Source organism: Monosiga brevicollis, genomic scaffold, assembly GCF_000002865.3.
Source record: "Monosiga brevicollis MX1 MONBRscaffold_45 genomic scaffold, whole genome shotgun sequence".
NCBI classification, from domain to species: Eukaryota; class Choanoflagellata; order Craspedida; family Salpingoecidae; genus Monosiga; species Monosiga brevicollis.
Genome location: NW_001865082.1, coordinates 31,817 through 51,196, shown reverse-complemented (window position 1 = coordinate 51,196; position 19,380 = coordinate 31,817). Strand labels below are relative to the sequence as shown.

The 19,380-nt window shown below is 54.5% G+C and overlaps 4 protein-coding genes across 4 annotated transcripts in view; 2 read left to right on the top strand and 2 right to left on the bottom strand.

Annotated features, from left to right (window-relative positions):
- The window catches only part of MONBRDRAFT_30170 (uncharacterized protein), a gene marked incomplete at both ends in the record, with an annotated part of 4,857 nt that extends 3,175 nt beyond the window's left edge, over positions 1 to 1,682 (top strand). The window contains 6 exons of the mRNA XM_001750640.1: positions 115 to 250; positions 360 to 594; positions 798 to 1,053; positions 1,136 to 1,227; positions 1,380 to 1,472; positions 1,559 to 1,682. Of these exons, the coding sequence (XP_001750692.1) occupies positions 115 to 250; positions 360 to 594; positions 798 to 1,053; positions 1,136 to 1,227; positions 1,380 to 1,472; positions 1,559 to 1,682 (936 nt within the window). The remainder of the gene's footprint in view (positions 1 to 114; positions 251 to 359; positions 595 to 797; positions 1,054 to 1,135; positions 1,228 to 1,379; positions 1,473 to 1,558) is intronic.
- Positions 1,683 to 2,064: 382 nt separating this feature from the next.
- MONBRDRAFT_30169 (uncharacterized protein) lies at positions 2,065 to 8,239 on the bottom strand (the record flags this gene model as incomplete). Its single annotated transcript, XM_001750615.1, has 23 exons — positions 2,065 to 2,259; positions 2,296 to 2,439; positions 2,542 to 2,625; positions 2,768 to 2,955; positions 3,231 to 3,320; positions 3,418 to 3,543; positions 3,661 to 3,775; positions 3,924 to 4,153; positions 4,279 to 4,300; positions 4,429 to 4,466; positions 4,586 to 4,684; positions 4,777 to 4,879; positions 4,995 to 5,060; positions 5,171 to 5,384; positions 5,525 to 5,589; positions 5,675 to 5,803; positions 6,057 to 6,202; positions 6,292 to 6,385; positions 6,573 to 6,794; positions 6,928 to 6,992; positions 7,084 to 7,251; positions 7,344 to 7,589; positions 8,185 to 8,239. 23 exons carry the CDS (start codon positions 8,237 to 8,239, stop codon positions 2,065 to 2,067), a joined length of 2,904 nt encoding a protein of 967 aa, XP_001750667.1.
- A 368-nt stretch (positions 8,240 to 8,607) lies between these two features.
- MONBRDRAFT_30168 (uncharacterized protein) lies at positions 8,608 to 10,042 on the top strand (the record flags this gene model as incomplete). The annotated part of the gene is made up of 8 exons (XM_001750639.1): positions 8,608 to 8,772; positions 8,824 to 9,038; positions 9,130 to 9,193; positions 9,316 to 9,425; positions 9,538 to 9,610; positions 9,703 to 9,789; positions 9,893 to 9,964; positions 10,016 to 10,042. The coding sequence occupies 8 exons, from the start codon at positions 8,608 to 8,610 to the stop codon at positions 10,040 to 10,042; spliced, it is 813 nt and encodes a 270-aa protein (XP_001750691.1).
- A 3,014-nt stretch (positions 10,043 to 13,056) lies between these two features.
- The window catches only part of MONBRDRAFT_30167 (uncharacterized protein), a gene marked incomplete at both ends in the record, with an annotated part of 7,224 nt that continues 900 nt past the window's right edge, over positions 13,057 to 19,380 (bottom strand). Inside the window, 17 exons of the mRNA XM_001750614.1 lie at positions 13,057 to 14,132; positions 14,249 to 14,418; positions 14,530 to 14,552; positions 14,652 to 14,787; positions 14,902 to 14,938; positions 15,052 to 15,166; positions 15,287 to 15,372; positions 15,521 to 15,605; positions 15,738 to 15,827; positions 15,976 to 16,097; positions 16,184 to 16,274; positions 16,392 to 17,041; positions 17,165 to 17,319; positions 17,404 to 17,545; positions 17,768 to 18,111; positions 18,205 to 18,679; positions 18,915 to 19,138. Coding sequence (XP_001750666.1) covers positions 13,057 to 14,132; positions 14,249 to 14,418; positions 14,530 to 14,552; positions 14,652 to 14,787; positions 14,902 to 14,938; positions 15,052 to 15,166; positions 15,287 to 15,372; positions 15,521 to 15,605; positions 15,738 to 15,827; positions 15,976 to 16,097; positions 16,184 to 16,274; positions 16,392 to 17,041; positions 17,165 to 17,319; positions 17,404 to 17,545; positions 17,768 to 18,111; positions 18,205 to 18,679; positions 18,915 to 19,138 — 4,021 coding nt within the window. The remainder of the gene's footprint in view (positions 14,133 to 14,248; positions 14,419 to 14,529; positions 14,553 to 14,651; positions 14,788 to 14,901; positions 14,939 to 15,051; positions 15,167 to 15,286; positions 15,373 to 15,520; positions 15,606 to 15,737; positions 15,828 to 15,975; positions 16,098 to 16,183; positions 16,275 to 16,391; positions 17,042 to 17,164; positions 17,320 to 17,403; positions 17,546 to 17,767; positions 18,112 to 18,204; positions 18,680 to 18,914; positions 19,139 to 19,380) is intronic.

The window sequence follows — 19,380 nt, the reverse complement described above, 5'->3', positions numbered from 1 at the left end:
AAATCCCCCCGGGAAATTTTTTCCCCCCCCCCCCCCCCCCCCCCCCCCCCCCCCTTCCCCCCGTCAGCGCATGCAAGTTACAGTTCATGACCGCCAACGCTCTCTATAATGCAGAATGAAAGCTTTGTCCTACCCACCGATGGGGTGATTGTGCAGGAGGATCCGATGTTCTGGGGCAGTGAGGTTATCTTACAGCTGGACAGCACAGTCAATCTGCAGCTACAGCAGTTGCTGCTGCAGCGCACATCCGGTTCGGCTATGCACGAAGACTCTGAGCGTCACGCGAGTATTTCACACCAGACGAACCAACTGACTGACTCTGATCATTTCTTCTTTGCACATATCCGTACCTTTTATAGGTGGAGCTCAGCTGGAGGTGAGCGCCCGCGGCCCCATGGTAGCTGATCTCAGCGGCAATTTCATGCCAGCGACGAATCTGGATGTACGCTCAAGCTTTGTGATCCTTCGTGGAGCCCTGGATCTTGAGCAAAGCACGTCCCCCACGAGTACGCACGAACGACGGCGTGCCAGCAACATTGCAGTGGCCAGTGTGTCTGCCGTGGTGCTGGTGGTTTGTACCATTCTGCTAATCCAGTATGCACGAAGCAGATATCACTTCTGCGTTCGCAAGTCCTACAAGGTAATCGCAATGTGTGATGGCCTGTGCAGGCGTTGCCTTTTGGCACCTTCTATCGAATGCGCACTGGGTTGCAGCAGTCGAGACAAGCTTGCTTATCCTTCTCTCCTTGCTGCTTATGTAATGCACAACCGCTCTAGGCGCTTCGGTGGTTTGATAGCCGACAGCAGAGCACCGCATCCATCTACCAATCACCACCCCATTCCCGACGCACCAGTGATGTAAATTTGCTCAGTGGTGTGCCCAATGTGCTAAATTTGGGCGTTGAGCTCAGGTCTCGCAATGAGGGCGATCCCATTTACACCGCCTTGGAAACATTCAGCGACACATCAACCCACAACGGGAATCTACCACCTCCCCCGCGTCAGCGACGCCGTGACTCATTGCAGGCTGAGTTTCCCGCGGTGACTCACCGGGTAAGCCATGCCTTTTGCACGCAAAGTTGTTAGAGCACGAGATACGACTTGATGTTGTGTCTTTCGGCATGCCCACTGACAGGCCCTGGGTGATTACACGGCTGTGAGCTCGGAGGAACTCTCCCTACGAGCCAATCAACCGCTGCGGGTGCTTGAGATTGACAACGAAACTCGGTATGTTGCAGTGGATGCCATAGACCTTGTATCTCATACGTATGGCGGGAAGCGCAGATGAGTCAGGAGGCTTAGGCAGCGCGCGTATCGCCTGAAAAATAGCAAGTCTGGGTTTCATCTCCAACTTAAACCCAATTGCGGATCCTCTATAGAATGGCCAAATGCGTCACCAAGCTAGGCAAAGAGGGCCGTGTCCCCATGTATCTACTTCAGGCTCTAGATGACATGTCAGAGGCGCCGTCCAGGTGCGCATGCCGGTCCCGCCTCCCTCGGCTTTGCTCTACGATTGGTGGCTTACTTCGGCTGTGTGGCACAAACTTTTGTCGGTTAGGACGTCGCTGAACTCGGCCGTGCGTCGTGTGCAGCGCCTTGTGTTGCAAGCCAAGCGCGCCACGCAACTGTCCAACATGCTGTCGGCCGTCGAGGGTGAGGACTTGAGCGTAGATCAAGTTTGATCCGGGCACCACGTGCCAGACCTCGACGACTAGGCTTTATTTGAAAAAGTATATTTGCAAAAGTCATGCTGGGCAGCGTTGGCATGTGGATAAAATGTCCAAAGCAAGATTTTTTTCCCCTCAGGTTGGGTGTGAAATTTTCAAAGCAAATCGATTCACCAGTCGTGATACTCGGCGCGAAGGAAGCCATCAGGGTTGCGACATCAAGCAAGCGCGTGACTTGCACCTTTCCTCGGCATTGACACCATTGGACGACAGGTGCACTCTCACTCATGACAATACAGCTAAGAAGATTCGGTTAGGGCTTGCATACGGCGGATGAGAAGTTCCAGAACAAGCAGAATAAAGAGAGTTCATCTGCTAGCTGAATATAATCCATCTGCTAGCTGGCTACAGAGGACCTGCGGCGCAGATGGATACCGCCGCCCGTCACGCCCACGATGTCCGAGGCCATTGTCTTCATAATATCTTGTACTACAGAATTATCACCAAAAGGGGTAGCTTGCAGCTTGCCAACCTTCTGTGCTCGCGGCGCGAGGTGGCCACAGGGCACACCCGGTGAGGTGCTGCTCGATATCTGTTCGCGCGAGTCAGCGTGGGTATCACATCATACCTGATAAAATTCGTTGGCCATTTTAGTCTTGCGAATGCGGCGCGTGACATCCATCTCGCGGTAGTCTACATTTCCATCACCATCACGGTCCAATTCCTCAATCATGTCCTCAATCTGTTCCGGAGCTAGCTGCATGCCACTCTCCTAGATCATGCACAAGAGCAAGTCCAGTGAACAGGCAACATGTATGAGCGTGAAGACATCTTTGTGCACATCGAGCAGTCCATTTGTCGCATGCTCACGCACTGCAATGCCCTGGCGGATTTCGGTTGGCGAAAGCGTGCCGTTGCCGTCCTTGTCAAAGCGCCGAAACAGGTCGGCTAGACGCAACTACACGCACCCAAGCACGGGGTAGCCAGTCAGGAAAGCCAAAGAGCGCGGGCATCGCACGTGTATATTGGAGCATCGCGACAGTGCCTGCGCCCCAGAGCCGCGCCTCAAGCATGGTTGCGGGAAGCAATTAATGCCCAACCTTGTGTCGCTCGATGAATTCCTCAACTACCCGCCAAGGATCCTTGCCCACAAAGTCGCCGCCAGTGTGATCGTCGACGACGACCTCCAGGTCGGGTCGCAGGCCTTCATCCATGTCCGCTTCAAGTGTTTCATCGGCCTGTTGGACACGGGTGTGTGGCAAGATGCCAAAGGTGAGTCCTTTCAGGCCTGCTCGGGGCGAAGAAATGGCACTTCAAGCACAATATGTATTCAAACGCGAGGCTTGCCGGGCCGCGAAAACAAGCATGGGACGGTTGAGCGAAACCAACATCATTTCGAAGCTGCACGACTTTGTCGCTCATGGTTCGGACGCGCTGCTCAACGTTTTGCACATATTGCTCTACGCAGGATGGTTCGCATCAGTACTGCACTACACTCTTCGGCTTGCTCGCACTGTCATCCATGACGATAACAGAGCGGCTGGTCTCGAGAACAATACATACTGCCGGCGTGGTTGGCCCGGTAACGTGCTTTTCCCAACGCCACGAGGATGGATGTCAGCTCCTCCACATTCAGCTGTCCATGGGCGTGGTCTAATCATAAGCGAGGCATCGCACAAGATGGCGAGGTGAGAGCCTTCGGCCACGCCCCTACTGGCCCGCAAAGCCAGCACGCGGTCGTCACACCCACCTATGAGGCATTTCCGAACCAAGGTCTGCAGGGCCTGCGAATCATCCTCGAGGCTGCGTGATCGGACGTGTTCCTCAACAGCCCGCTGCACGGCCTCCACAGCCAAGATGCAAGCCGAAAGCTCATCTATGTGAAAGCAAGACAAGGGCTTCATGAGTCTTGCCAAGCCAGCAGCTGCGTCTCAACCTGCCAAAGCTGAGTGACGCCTATTGCCGTTTGTCACTTCCCATAACGCGCACTTACGGGTGCCTTCGGGGAGTGCCACCACATCATCCTCAAGGGAGAGACCCATGGCCGAGGCATAGGTTTCTTTCGCCTCAATGTCGGCGGCTTGTGCTTGGTGGTTCACAGTACCTGCCTGAACGTACGCCATGGAGGCGAACCAGAGCGCAAGACCAGCCTCGTGTTGTTTGGCAAGCTGTAATGCGCCTCAGCCCAGCACGCATGAGCACCATCGACGAGTGACGTTCACTTCCAATTGAGCCAATGACAGGTCTGCAACAAACCTCGACGCCGTGCTCAACAAGGTCATGCAGCTCATCTTGCTCGCTCAAATCCTCCTGCACCACAGTCTTTTCAGGCATGGTGCCAAACGTCTCGGGCCGTCGGTATGCTTTTTGAGCCGCTTCGCGCTCAGCAGCCCGTGCCAAGCTTTGTAGACGTGGTTGCAAAAGCTTCACGGAGGACGCGGTCGCGAGAGGATCCATCTTGCGTTGCAGTTTACAAAAGTCTCGGACTGTAAAAGAAAAAGAAACATTTTGATGGAAAAGAGAGAGAAACAGGGCCAATAAGATTCGGGTTGACAAGCAGACGAGCCGCCTGGGGGAAGGGAAAGGAAGGGTTGACTGGAACCAAACTCACCGGCAGTGCCGGTCGGCAATTGCTACGACAATGTCGATATATCGATGCGACAAGGGAGGAGGCCAAGGCATCAAACCGGCATGAGGGATTGGTCGCGGAGAGGGCGATGATGGTCAAAATCAAGACATTATTCCCAACATCACACCGTACCTCAAGAAGATTGAGCAGTCCTTGCCATAGCTCCTCAGCTGAGGCAGGATGGAGGCAAGAAGGCATGTCAAGCAATGGAGTAGGTCAGCCTGACGGGCAGTTTTGCAAGCCAGAAGCCATAAAGCGGTTTGGTGGTGTGCAAAAAGAGCCCGCAAACCTTCTTTGTGAGCTGCAGTGGCCTCGGTGGCGGAGTGGGATAAGCGCACAGACTGAACGCATTGCTGCAGGAGTTGCACTACGGCCGAGCGCAGCTCATCTAGTCGGCCAAAAAGCAATGCAACTGAGATTTTACGACCAAAAGCGCAGAAGGCTTGCATGCATCTGCAATGTCATTTGGGGGATACGTACTTTTAGAGCTACCCAGGTCTTCCAGCGACTTTTCCAAGGCCGTCCAATGTTTGAGGCAGCATTGCTCCTGATGTAGCTTGATGTTTTCTGCCTCGCTAGTGGCCTAGGCAGGCGCCAACAAAACAGAGCAGACAGAGAGCAAAGAAAGTACGCAAGACATGGTGAACTGGTTGGTAGGGTCCCAAGGACCGAGGGTAGGTACTTTGAGGCTGACGAACAAGTTCGTTGCGCAGCGAGGATAGTTTTTCAGAAGGCGTGACCATTTTCTTCAGCTGAGCTCGAAGCTGTGGAGAGGACAAAGTAGTGCGAGGAGAATAAGGAGCCGTGCGCTCGTTGTCGGGGTTGTAGGCAAAGAAAGCATGTGAGTGCCAATTGACACGCCAAATCGACCGACCTCGAATGAGATGGGAACTTTCTCCAGCAAAACAGACTGCAAGTTGCGATTTGTCTTCATCGAAGCGAAAAGGGTATCCACCACGTTGAGGTTGATCGGATTGAGGGAAAGATCCAGCCGGTGCAAAGATGTGTTGCTCTTGAGGACACTGGCAATTGCGTCGGCGGCATCGCGCGAGATACGATTGGCGCGCACGGAGAGCTCCTCTATGGTGCTACGCAGCGCGGTAAATCCAAGCCGTAAGATTGGATGAACATGTGAAAAACACACGGCAAGAAGAGCTGGGAGAGCAAGATTGTGCTGGGCGCTAAACAAGATGAAGCCATGGGCGAGGCGGTCAGCAGTAGTACGCACGAGTTGTTGCGCACGCAATCTGCTACAGCCAGGCCTCCACTATCAGCAAGGCCATTCCAGTCCAACTGAAAAGGAGAGGCGACCAAGACATGAGCGAGAGCGAGGATGGGCCAAGACAGTCAAACGGGAATATAAAATTCAATGCTGTACCTTGACCACTTTGAGCGTGACGCTGTTACGAAGCGAGTGAACCGTCTCAATGGCGGTGCGATCACGCAATTGATTCCAGGACAGGTCCAGATACACGAGGTCCGAGTTGGTAATCTGGGCAAGCGCTTTCTACCCGGGTTGTAAGTCAAAAGGGCATGGTTCCAATCCAAGCAAAGGCACTGGTGAGGTGAGGTGGGGTGGGCATTCGCACATGCACGAGTCCGAATGAACAAAAACAGCAACAACAGCAACAACACCACCACCACCAACACCAACAACAAAGACATAAAACCAAAAACAAACAAAACAGTAAAAACGGGGACTGACGCCACAGTGATCGCCAAACTGGTTGTTGCTCAAGTCGAGGTGGCGCAGTCTATACATCAGATTCACTTTCGGTAAGGCAACAGATCTCATCGAGAAGATCAAGAATGTCATGCTTTTGAGCAAACATCTTCGGAACGCACGATGAATGGTCGGACAATGGCTCAGCCAGGCTTTCAATGTGAGCATCGTTCAGGCCACAACCTATGAGACCAAGTCGCGTCAGGCGATGCTCCAATCAAGTGACGATAGCGTGCGGGTGCCAGCTAGGTTGTGAGATGAAGGGTCCGCACCGGCAATCTTCAAGGTCTGCAGGCTGGCTCTGCTGGCCAGCAGGTCGGTGAGTGCACTGACGGCGCCGGATCGAATTGAGTTCCACGAAATGTCCTATTTTAAGTTGCACGGCGGTCAGAAATTGGAATGCGTGAGAGAGGAGAGAGAATCAGAAAAAGAGCAAAAACCAAAAAGCCGCAAAGCCTCAAAGCATGGCCCACGAAAACCCAACGGCGGCATCGGGAAAAATACAGGAACAAAATTGTGATTGGTAGCTTGCGCCATGCGGGATCGGACATACAAGGTAGCAGAGAGCGTTGTGATCTTGAAGGGCGTGCAGAATGGCGGAAAGACCTGCATCCTTGAGTTGGCAATCTTGCAGGTCAAGGGCGGTCAGGGAGTGAGCCACGGCAAACGCTGCGGCCAAACCCTGGGCCTGGAGCAGATTGACGGGGACGTAGTGTAGTCGAATGCACGGCTCCTGGCACTGGTCCGTGTACACGCGAAGTGGAGGAATATCGTGCTGATTGTTTTATTTGAGGCGAGGGGTAGTCGCAACGGCAAGCTTGAGTTTCAGCAAAAGGACGCTTTTGAAAGTCGCAGCCTCAGTGTTGCCCGGGTGTGTGCGAGCATGTAGGGGCAAGGGCGGGCAGTACCGTGCGACAAAAGTGTTCGTAGGCTTCGCGAGGATCATCGTCGTCGTATGTGTCTGCGTCCGAGTCTGAAAGTCAGCAGATTGACATTCGGGCATTTTGAGCGTGAGACCGTGCAGTTCTGCGCGCGTCACAAGTGCTGCAGAGCTAGTGGCGTACATTCAAGTTCAAGTTCCGTTTCGCAGTATTCGTCGTGAAAGTCGAGGCTGACCACGCTGAGGTGGTCGTCCTCTGTCACTACCTCGGCTTGCTCCTCCGCCAGTTGATGGGCAGCCAGCGCGGCGGCAGCTGCCGCCACGGACGGGTGTACTTCAGTCGTCTCATCCCCTATGCACACATGTCTACTGTTAGGATTGCGCTTTAGGTCAAATGTCGCTTGCTGGGCGGATGCAAGCCTTTCAGAACGCATTTGGACGGACCAAACAGGTCTTCGAGATGCTCTTCAACGGGACCGGCTGTCTCTTTCTCACAGCTCACGTCGAGCGCCTCGTCCTCATCTTCCTCGGCGATGACCGTTACATCGGCATCAAAGCCCTCTAGATACTCATCTTCACGAGTTGAAGCGAGTTCCTCATCCTCGGCCACGGGTACATTGTCCACAACTTCTTGGGCCTCTGGCTCTTCGCTGATACTGGGGCCAAGCGCCACGTCCTCGGGCGGTACGGCTGCCACCTATTTTTTTCAGTTGAGCCCAGTTGAGCCCAGTCCAACATCAATCCACAGCAGGCGATGAGGGAAGCCTGGGACAGCAAGAGGGTGGACACAGAGGTGAGCGGATGCAGCGCCTCACGTCAGCCATCAGGCTTATTTAGGCCAATGGCGCAAGCAGCATGTGAGACTTCTATGCCCAGATGAAGGGTGTCGCGACTCCTCCAGGGTGCTCCCAAGCGCCTCGCGCGTGCTCCGGGCCTGCTAAAAAGCGCAGCGGAGCGTGAGCCAGGCTGCAAGTCACACCTCCATTGAGGTTGGCTGTGGCTGGACGTTGACACCTTTAGAAGGAGTCACCCTTCACCAGCATTTCTTTAAACAACATCACATCCAGGACTCAAAAGGGGTTAGGCCAGACACGGCGAGGAGCTGCACGGGGCGGCATCTCCGCCATTCGTTCGTTGCCAAGCGGGCATGCGCCACAACACCTGTTTAGCACTAAAATATTACCCGCCAGAGTCGTCAGTTACAACAGTGCATACCCTTGGAATTTGATTTCACATTCTCCAAATTTGACTAGACGTTCGAGTGTGCAACGGCAAAGTTCTCGACCCTGAGCGGCGGCGGCGGCGGCGGCGGCGGCGGCGGCGGCGGCGGTACGCTTCATGGAAGGAAGCGTCTGGCTCTGGATGAATTGGCCGAGGTGGGACCAGACAAGCGTTGGCTGGTTCGTCACGCGGGCTGTGCATGTGTGCGAGTATTTTTAAGCTACATCATTGATTGGCGAGGGAAAAGGCGCTGGACCGGCAGGCATGACAGACAAGCTCCAGCTCGCGATGGAGGGGTATGCGGCCGCCACTCGCAGCCGCGAGTCTGTGAAGCAGACTATTCAAACTCTCCACGCCAACGCTGGTAAGATCATGCTGGGATCCTGTCGAGTGTTCTCTTTTATTATTTATTTATTTTATTCTTTGAGCAAGATTGTCCGACTGCCGGACAGGCCGGACAGCCCCCGGAGGAGGGGGTTTTTTTCCCATGTATATGATGTGTCTGCAGCAAGGTGGCACGACCCTGCCTGCTCTTCTCATGCATTCGGTCGACGGGACCTTGTTGTTGGCAGAAAAAGATAGTAAAGCGTGCACGAGCGCCTGCAACCACATTCTGCCTCTGGCGGGGGCACTCATCCAACAGGAAAAGTCAGTACGCCGGCCATTTGCTTGCTTGATGTTCCTTGCTTGATGTTCCTTGCAGCCACCATCTCCAGCTGAGAAGGGTCAAGCGGCGCTCAACAAGAGAGTGGCGGTCTTTGGCAGGAGCCTGTTGGCGGCCAAGCGCATTGTCTCTGCCCTCATCAAGAAGCGGGAGGCCGAGGCCAATCCCTTTATCAAATCATCTACCTCCGCGCGGACTGCTGCGTTGATCAATTCGCTGGAACAGACTCTAATTCCATGGGCTGACCCTTATGTGTACGTCCTTATGTGCGCGCAGCTGCATCGAAGGCCTGGCCGATTGTGTTGCTGATATATTCTGTTTTATCATGGGCTCGGTGACTCGCAGGCTGCCTCCCTTGTGTGGGGCATCGCCATGGCCCAAGAATGCGACGCTCCCCACGGGGCTCGAGGTGGGCGAGCCATCCACAATGCATTGATACATTACTATCCAATGGGAAGGAGCGGGACCGAGCGGGACCGAACGGGGGCTGTGCGCCATTTGCTGGTGGTTCATGGGTGGCCACATTTGTAGGTGGCAGCGCTCATGGGCCAAAATTGGATCTTGTCCATTGTGGCTGGGCCACACTCGGAATCGGATGAGTATCTTGTGGAGGACTTGATTGAGGACACGGAGATTCAGACGTAAGTACTCGGCAGAGTGGGAACAAAGGTTGACGAGAGAAGCAGAAGAGGAGGGGAGGACAGGGGCATGCTGCCTGATTGTTGGGGGGTCTTGCTGGTTGGGCCGGAATAGCATGCGGCTTGTGAGCCGTGCCAACATACTACCACTGCCCATTTGGGTTCCGCCACCAGCGTCGGCAGATGCGGTTCGTGTTGAATGCTGTACGGCAGGTCTTGTTTGTTGCCTTTTTTAAGTTGTTATTGCTCAAAAACTAATTTTTTTTTTCGTCGCGCGTAGTTGTATCCGACCGACTGCCCAGTGCTGGCGCTCTATCCGCAAACAACCTGCTTCTATCCAGCGACCGTCATCTCTCCGCCTGATCTGGTTTGTCAAGGGGGCACTTGTGGTCCTCTTGGGCCCGAGGTCGCCTGGGTGGGAGTGAGGACGGTATTGTGGGCTGATCACGCGCCATTGCATGGGGGAGTAGCTGAGTGGATCAAGGAGTTATTCGCTGCGATTCAAGGATGATGATTACGAGGATGGCCGAGTGCGACCGCAAGTGAGTGTTTGTGACCGATCTGTCGTGTCACATTATATCCATGGGCGTCAGACAAAGTGCCTGATTGATGTCATCTGACTACTGCTGCGTGCAATGCAATGTTGCGGCGCAGAGCGTGTCGTTGAAGTACGTTCTGGGCAACCCGGCGATTCTGGGTTAAGAGAAATAAGTTGCGCAGAACACGAGTTGCACCTGAGGGCGAGCTTGTGAGAGGGCACGCTTGTGATGTCACCAATATCAATCCATTGTGCCGTATTCGATTTTGACAGTGACATGCTGTCCACCCGGATGTAATTAGTTTCAAAAGAAGCCCGCGTTTCCACCAAACTTGTTGCACAGTTGTACAGGCATCGCAATCAGGCCTGGTGCTTGAAAGAAACACAGATCGGATCCATCCAAGATGGCAATGGCAATGGCGTTCGTTCATGCCTCGTGGTTACTGACGCACCAGCGGCGGGGTGCCACACCACATTGACGTTGTTGCGTACGGCGATTCATTTCCGCCTTTGGGTTAAAGAGATGGTATGAACATTTGTGAATGTGTGTCATGATTCCGCAGACGATCGTCATTGTTGGGCGAACTTCCACTCTGCTGCCGATGGCAGAGACCACAATGACGGACACACCAATGCTGACCGTGAGCGAACGGTGGCGTCAGGCGGCTGACGATTTCCTGGAATCCAGCATTCTGCATGTGCAGATGTATCACGTGTGAGCAATGTAATTTCTGCACCTACAGCCATGATGTCATCAGCCTGGACCGTGACGAACCCGCAAACGGAGCTTCCCATGGGCGCAAGCCCCTTTTGTCGATACCTCTCACGCTGCAAGCTCGGGTCAGTGTGCTCGAGGGTCTGAACAGGTGAGTGGCGGTGTTTATTTTGGTGCCCCAAGCTGCAACACTAATACTTGGCACGATCCCTAAGGCGCTCCTTCCTCAGAGTGACTACTAGCCATCTGTGCAAAGAGACGCGTGAGACTGAGAGAGTAAGTGAGTGTCGAGCCAGAGAGAGTCAGAGTGTGAGACAAAAACACAGTGCAAGACTGAACCAGTGCCATAGTTCAGAGCCATCGTGAGGAGTGCGCAGAGAGCCACAGATTGAACAGACAGCCGAGCAGATCGGACACACACACACACACACACACACACACACACACACACACACACACACACACACACACACACACACACACACACGCTTTCATACGTATCCCTTCTGTCGTGTGTCCCATGCAAGATACGAGCCACACAGAATCATCATTTTGTCAATGTTTCGCGACTTGTTGTAGGGAAACACTTTTTCAGAAATGAACTAGGGCTTGGGACTGCGCGGAAGCGATCGGCATGTGGCGGTATGACCCTGTACTCTCGCCTCTCTCTCTCTCTCATACACAGAGGTGATCAGCTTGCATCACATCAGAGCTGGAGCTTTTGATCCCAAACGCAGAGCCACACACACACACACACACACACACACACACAAGGGCGTGCATCTTTGCGGCTCGTGTTGGGGCTTTTGAGGACGGGCCCCAGTTTCCTCAGTGCTTGCAAGACCCCCTTTCAACGTTTCGCACGGGTGTGGAAAGGGGAGATACCACAGCTTGCCCTGAATTGGTTGTTGATCAAATGCCCCCCCCGCACGATCGCCAACCATTTTCTTCTCCAAGCCTCCATGCTTGATCAAGTCTTTTTTTTGCAGAACCCCCCTGACGGCGATCTAAACCCACGTTTAGGGCTCTTTGCTCCTTTTCTCCCGTGCCGTGCACATTGCGCTGTCTCTTTGCAGTGCTGTTGGGCTTGAGCTTCCTGCCTATGCCCCCTTTCCTCATCGACACCGCCATTCCCTCAAAGACAGACGCTCGAGCCCCCATCAGTGGCTCACCTTCAACCAGAACCATGCACAAGAGACGCGAGTGCAGCTGCTGTCGATCAGCAGTTTCCCATGGGCAGCTCGTCAAGGCAGCCCACGACAAAAATGGGTACATCTCGGGTTCCTTGGATCTTCGTCAAGTACTGCTTCAACGTGCCATCTGGCATCGCCTTCAACAAGCCTTCTTCGCCCCTGGCGTCAACGCCGATCTGCTCGCTGAACAATCCGTGGCCACGCTAGGCCCCTGTCAGGTCTGCTGTGAGCGTCAAGCCGAGGACAATCAGTTCTTGGCTCGCCTACGGTTGATACAGCCCCACCAAGCAGACCCGGCCCATCAGGCACCTGAACATGCCCCACAACCACTCCATGCCCATCATGGTCACCGCCTCCACCAACACCGTTCCCCTGCGCTTCGCCGACATCAAGCATCACCCCCAACACCTCACTACTTGCACCGTGATCCTGCAGCTGTTTCGGTCGTCGGCGTCGCATCCTCATAACCAATGCTCTGCGCATCCGAGCCTTGGCCCCGCTGGCAAAGACTTGGAAACCTACCACCGAGCATTCGGTTCTTGGCACCTCTGGCTTTTATTCTATTTTCTTTTTTCTTTTTGCCCTTTTATGAGTTTAGATCCTCGCCCCAGTGTGCGACTTTTTTTTAGTTCATCTTATTCCCCTTTACTCTTCGGGGTGCTCGCTCTTGAATTGAGTTTTTGATTGACCACCTCAAAGCTTAAAGTTCAACAACCAGTGCCCCGGCCATTCTGCTGGTTTGAGCAGCACGGTTCCCGATCACAGCAAGCAAGCATGTTTCTTGGATCTGAGTGAGGGTGCGAGGGAGAAATGCAAGGAATATGGTTACATCTGGATGTAATGTGATTCTCAAACCCGAGCAAAACAGCGATAACAGGAAAAAATGAGACACAACCACCGAGCAAATCGGTGTTAGCAGAAGCTCGGCCCAGCACCCACAAAAACAGCCGGGCTCCTCGTGGACCCGTTTGTTTGTGCCTTATCCTCGTACGTACAATCAAATGAACTCGCAAACTCTCAAACAACAGCAATAACATCATGTTCATGGATGCTCTCCGACATGTCCATGCACGGGCTTCAAAGAGAAAGAAAGGGGGCACAGCCCCAGCACCTCAAATGGCAAGCCAGAAAGAAAACAAGGCTAGATGACCGAGCTTCAGGCCAAAAATGACTTTCCGCAAGCAAGCCTCAGCAGTACGCCAGACTCAGGCGCCCGATGGATATCTCTCTGGATGAAGTCAAGTCGATGGCAACAGCATCTGAGCCTGAAGAGAAAGGCATGTCCACGTCAACCGTCCCCAAGCTGCTAGTAGCACTCGGGCCTGTGGACATACCATGGGCCGTCGTCAACCTGGAAGATTGCGCTATGTGAGCAAGCCGAGGCGAACTGGGCATAGTTTTGGATGCAGCGCGGACGCCAGTCGGAAGGATCACCGATACGTCCAGGTCCTGCTCGATGCCCCCGTGGTGAACTGCACTCGGTGGCGCCATATGATCGTCATCGTATTCTTCGTCGCTGCTCAGCAACACAACCGAATCGGAGCGCTCTGCACTCTCCATTGCCCCGAGGCTCGTCAAAGGAGATTTGTGGTACCAGCTTCTTTGCGCCCATAGAGCATGTGCCGGACTCGACTGTGACAGCAAATCTGCCTCGTTTTCTTCCTCAGAATCACTGCTCAAGTAGACTCTCGAGTCTGACCGCACCGGGCTTGTACCACCCAAGCCCGAGTGCTGGCCCACAGGTGCCGAATGAGGTCGCACGGGCATCAAATGCACACGCAGGTCCACATCCTTGGGAGCCTTGCGCCTTGAGCTTGGCAACGGCAATTGATCGGCGGCTTGAGGTTGGTGTTTCCTCAAGGGAGTCTGCGGGACTTCTACAACAGCACCCGGATCTAGGGTACGCGAGGTGCTCAACGACCCATCGGAGTCCTGAAGTGTCACATCTGGCAAGGAGTTGTTGGGCGATTTGTTGCCGACATTATAGCCCAACGCGGCCATTTGCCGTAGACGCAGTACATCTAGCAACCAAGTTTCGCGTATATCAGCCGGGATACCCGTGGTTTCAAAGCCATTCCACCCGAAGAAGCGAGAGGACGCACCGCGATAGGACTCGCTGCTCACACCGCTGGTGGAAAATGCTGCACCCGAGGCACGCGGGCTGGACAATGTGATTCGAGAGCCACCATACTGATGTTTGGGGCTGCTGTGCCGGCTTTGGCTAGCTACCGCCAGCGTCTCTCCTGCTCGAAAATACTCATAGTCTATGTTGAAATTCAGCAAGGATAAATGAGTAGGAACCAAGTGAGCACGCGCAATGCGACCAAGGAAAAGCACTTGCAACGTGGATCAGGGCGCAATCAATCAAAAAGCCACACACCGTTTTGAACGCCCTGCCATGCCATTCGCACGAGCTGACGAGGCGCCTCTGCTGGTGCAGGGCAGCGCGCTGGCAAGTCATGGGCACGAGGACGCTTCTGCACGTCAATAGTACAGCAGTCGACGTAGAGTTGCAGTAGCTCTGGGGCAGCGTCATCACGGCAAGCCATTCTAGAACGTGATGAAGAAGTGGAACGATAAGCCATTCATAGCAACACCAATGAGTGCTGCCTGCGCACGCCCACAAGCAGGTGGCAACGGGTGTACAAATTCAAGACACACCGACGACCTTCGCTGATAAAAGCCTACGCCGTGGCAGGGGCGAGGGGCGACCGCAAAGTTTGGTATGAGCCTGATGTCAAACTGTCAAAGGCCAACACCTGACATGGTCTCATCTGACTTACTATGGTTTCCACGTTACTCATGCCCTTGTATGGGGTAGCGCCATCGTGAAGGATCTCCCAGACGACGATTCCAAAGCTCCAGATGTCACTAGCACCTGAATAAGTCGATGCAGCCGTCAAGACTTCGGGTGCCATCCTACATGCCATCAGGGCATTTTCAAGGCAATCAAGTGACGACCTGACAAGGTACAAGGGCAGGGGATGAAGGTGTACAAAGGAAGGCAAACGGCTTTATCTTTCAACTACGGACCAGCGGATGGGAATTTCACTTCGATGTTGCATGCGATCTGATGATGGCACAGTCAAGGCGAGCGGTGCGCGGGCGTTGAGTGAGCATATATGGCCCGTGCACCTTGTCTCTGGGACCGTTTGTTGCTTCGAAAATGCTTTCTTCACATACAGTAAAGATCTTCGTCCATGCTGCTCGTGTCACCATGTGTCGTGTGGGCTGCGCGAGCTAGGCCATAATCCGATATCTTGGCCACCAGACTTGAATTGAGAAGAATATTCCGAGCCTATCGCATGCAACGAGTTGCGGTTGCCCAAATTAGACTGCGCATGCATCCAGTGGCCGTGCCAGCTTCTTGACTTAGTCTCGAGCCGAGCTGAGCATGGACCAGCGTCGCAGTGCCTACCGCCAAGTCGCGGTGCACGAAATGTTGTGTGTGCAAATGGGCCAGGCCACATGCCACATGGTTGACCCAAAGTCGGCGATGACCATCTGTCACGTCAGACTGATGCGCGCGCAAAAACCCCAACAACTCGCCATATTCCATGTATTCTGGGAAACCGGCAACACGGGGGGCCATCAAACTATTCAACCGGTTGCACTGCTGAAATACTAATGACTGCGTGAAAAAGCAACATACCAAGGACAATAGCATCGAAGGAAGGCGTAATTCCAGTCAGCTGCACGCAGTTGATATGATGACCGATCTGAGCCATGACAATGGCCTACCCCAGCAAGCCCACGCATTACCAAGCCAAGCAAGGTGAGAGAAGTAGTATGTTTGACAAATGCTTAAGCAAGCAAACCATCATGCCACTGAAAGCCAGGCAATGTTGTTTCTAGGCAATCGTGTGTACCTCAGCAAGGAGCTCGTCACGAAGATCCGAATCAAGTTGGAGCTTTTTAACAGCCACAAGCACCTCGCCGCCCTCCGTGTCACGCGAGGCCTGAAATCAGCGTCAAAGGTGCGGCACCGAGTAAGAACCAAATCATGACATTGTATTACTCAAGGGAATGAGAGCAACGGGTACAGGCACCGTTCTGTGTGCGGAAAGAAGGTCAGTTGAAAGCGGATGGACAGGTCGGTATATCCACCTTGAAAACATCGGCAAAGTGCCCCTGGCCCAGCTGCTCCAAGATGTGCAAAGAGCCAGGGTCGACCAGCGTCGGTTCTCGAACAAAGTCCGGAACTTGGCCAGCATACAGCTCCTTGACCACTGGAAAAATACATTCAAGCAAAAGTCGAGTCAATCTCGGCTCATTGGTCCGTCAACCCGCGAAGCGGTTGCCATCAATCACTTACAATCAAAGTGTGCAGTTAGGAAAGAGAGCTTGCGGGGTTTGTCCAGAGTCCGCCGCACGCGTCGCCACAGTAACAACGCAACCATAGATAGCTGTGTTGATGCAACAATGCACACGAGCACAAACACAAGCAAGCGCGACAGAGATGGTCAAGATGGCGAATCCCTCCCATGTGTGGCTTTGGAGGGCTGGTCCTGGGTGTGACGTACAATCGCAGCCAAAAGCAGGCTGATAATGATACCCAATAGCTCTTGCGGATCCAGCTGATCCGAGGTGTCGCCGGTGGATGAAGTGGATCGAGTCGTCTGGCTCAAATCAAGACTGCATTCACCTGTCAACGACACTTGCAAGCGGTAGCTGGCTGCTTGATTTAGGGGTGAAAGCACTCGCATGCGAACGTCCAAGATGGGAGAAGTCGTGACAGGAAGCGAAACGTTGAGCCAGGAGTTACTAGTAGCTGAAACTTCGCCCGACGCGCCAGACGCTTCCTCATACAAGAGGTGGAGCTCGAGAGCCGACGTCTGCCAGTCTTCAGTCACGGTGACGCGAACGCCGAGGCGCTCTCCGCTACACACGCTTTTCAACAAGTACCAGTCCTCATCATCCTCACACAGGATGGCGTCCACTTGCAGTTCACCATGCTCTGGACGATAAAAAGCAAAAGCGGTGGAAGCATTTGTGTTGGGCTCCATACCATCGTCGATGCAGGCCCAGCACTCGGAGAATAAGCTGTAGACCAGCGTCACATTGTCTGCAGCAGCGCTGGTCCATGTGCCATTGCTCGTCACACGCCCCACATTGGCGGCGCCCAAGCCATTTTGGGCCCCGTTGCAAGGGCCCAGGCACGAGGAGCCCAGGCCTGAGAGGTGTCCATCGGCGGTGATGACACCCACGTAAACTGATAGGCGGGGACAACACATGCGTGCTGGGTAAGTTGGCAGGCCGACCTACAAATGGGCCATCGAGGAGAGTGGAAGCATACCACGCTCTAGATTTGATTCAGAGTATGCCGTGCTTAAGACGGTGGTGTTATAGCTATGACCTGTCTTGAAGACAATGTGGGTTGCATTGGGAAAATAGTCATCCGAGGCCTCGCCTGACCCAGCCACCAACTGGCAAGCGTGCACACAGGGATCGCTATGTGGGATACGTGGGATGAGCACGACAGCATTTGGCGTTGAGTCTGCTTTCCTTACCAAGTGCAGGGGCAAGGTAGCGTACCCCAGGCTAAATGTCGTCTCAGGTGTGCAGGAGAAGGAGAGTCCAGCAAAGACGGTCTGCAAGGAGGTGGGGTTGGCAGGGAGGCTTGGACAACCCGCAGACCCAAACGGCACTGTGCGCCCGAGGGAGATTCCGTTGACCTCTATCCGAAGGGAAGACGTGGCACATTGACCGAAAGAATGTGCTTTGTAGTCGGCCAAGCCTCTGATGGCGCCGAAAGCGTCGTCAAGATGCCACATCTGAGCAGCTTCGGGCAAGGCAGGTTGCCAGGCCTGATTGGTATTACCAAGCATCCCAACCAACGTCCAGGCAGTGGATTCGTCGATCCGGCAAAAACATTCGGCGTCAACTGCGCTACTGACACCTTCTCGATGGAAAATATCCGATTGCACAGTGGGATCATCTTGAAAGATGGCCTGGCACCAAGCGGCCTTATAAATGCTAAACAAGCTGACGGCGCTCGTGGAGGAGGCGGCGCCATTGGTCGTCAGAGCGGTGGGGGCAGCAGAAGTCTCGGAGGAGGTGGTGGTAATGGCGGCAGTGCTGGAGGTGGAGACGGTCGTGATTGTTGTCACATTGTCTAGCGTTTTCAACCCAATAATACCGGGTTGAGGACAGGGTGACGGCAGCGGCAGGAGGGTCGTTGTATCGAGCGAGCAAGCGAGCATACGTTGTAGTTGAGCGAGCCGGACGTTGTCTATGGCCCACCTACGCACAGTGTTCGCGCAGGAAACAAAAATGCGGAAAAGGTGAGCAAACAGTCATGCTAAGGCGGCAGCCCGGGGTGTTGAGTCGGCTTACCAGGTGCATGAGGCGACGGGGGCAGCCAAGACAAAAACCAGCTGAAAGGCGGCGGCCGCAGCCTCCAAGGGCACAGCGAGGTCGAAGTGCTGGCTCATGCGGATAGAGTTGGGGGCGTAATGGGAGCTCGCGGCGTTGCCTTCAAGGCGCAAAAGTTGGCTATCTGCAAGGTGCGCTCCGGCGGCGTTGAACTGGCGCACGATCAGGGAGCCGTTTTGGGCCATGGCATTGCGCCACGAGGAATCAAAGGCCAAGGTGATATCATGTCGGCCTGCCCAGCCTTGAGCAAGAGACCAGGTGGGAGAAAAGAGGGTAGACGTGTAGTTGCCAACATCTACTGGCACAGAGTTGTCAAACTCGCTGCAGTCGGCGATGGCAGCAACCCCTTGAGCCAGAGTGGCAAAGGCACTGCGCAGCGTTTCAGCATCTGTCACAGTGTTCCACCAGTCAATGGTGGCAAAGCTCCATCCGCGCCCTGAGGATCCAGGCAGTGGCGATGCGATTCAAGTATGGGTGAGAGCAAGCATGAGCGGGTGAGAAGATTGAACAGGGGGACAGGGCGTGGGAATGAGCTTGGGTTTGACTGACATTCCGGGACACCACCAAAGGGGATTTTTGAACGATCAGCACTCCATCCCGCGGGTGGAGAGGCCGTCCAAGTGGCTTGGTCTCCAGCTGATTTGAAGTGTGATTGGTCCATTTTGACACACCCATGTAGGGGCAAAGCATATGCCAGGCAGGCGTCGAGAGCAAACGGATGAGATCTTTCAAGGCAAGGCACACGCGCGGGACAGAGACGGGGGCGGCCCGAGCAGCTGGCGTGGCGGGGAGGATGCGAACCGGTTGGTTGAGAAGGTGGGCTAATGAGACTGAGTGATTCGAAGGATTGAGTGACGAGAGTGACGTTGGCTTGCGATTCAAAGGTTGCCACGGACTGGATGAGCAGGACAAGGAGGGTCACGAACAAAAGGGTTGTTGGCCCATGGCCGCGGCGTGGCGACCAATGCAAGAGCCGGTGGACGCGAGGCCCCGTCATTGCTCCACCGGCATGACCAGCAAACAAGAGCGAGGTGGCCGCTCACAGCAGCTTTGAGCCTGGCGGGCAACCCTCAGCAACCGAACCGACCCAGGCAAAGAGCAGCTGCCGCCGCCGCAGCAGCTCAGGCGAGGTACAGC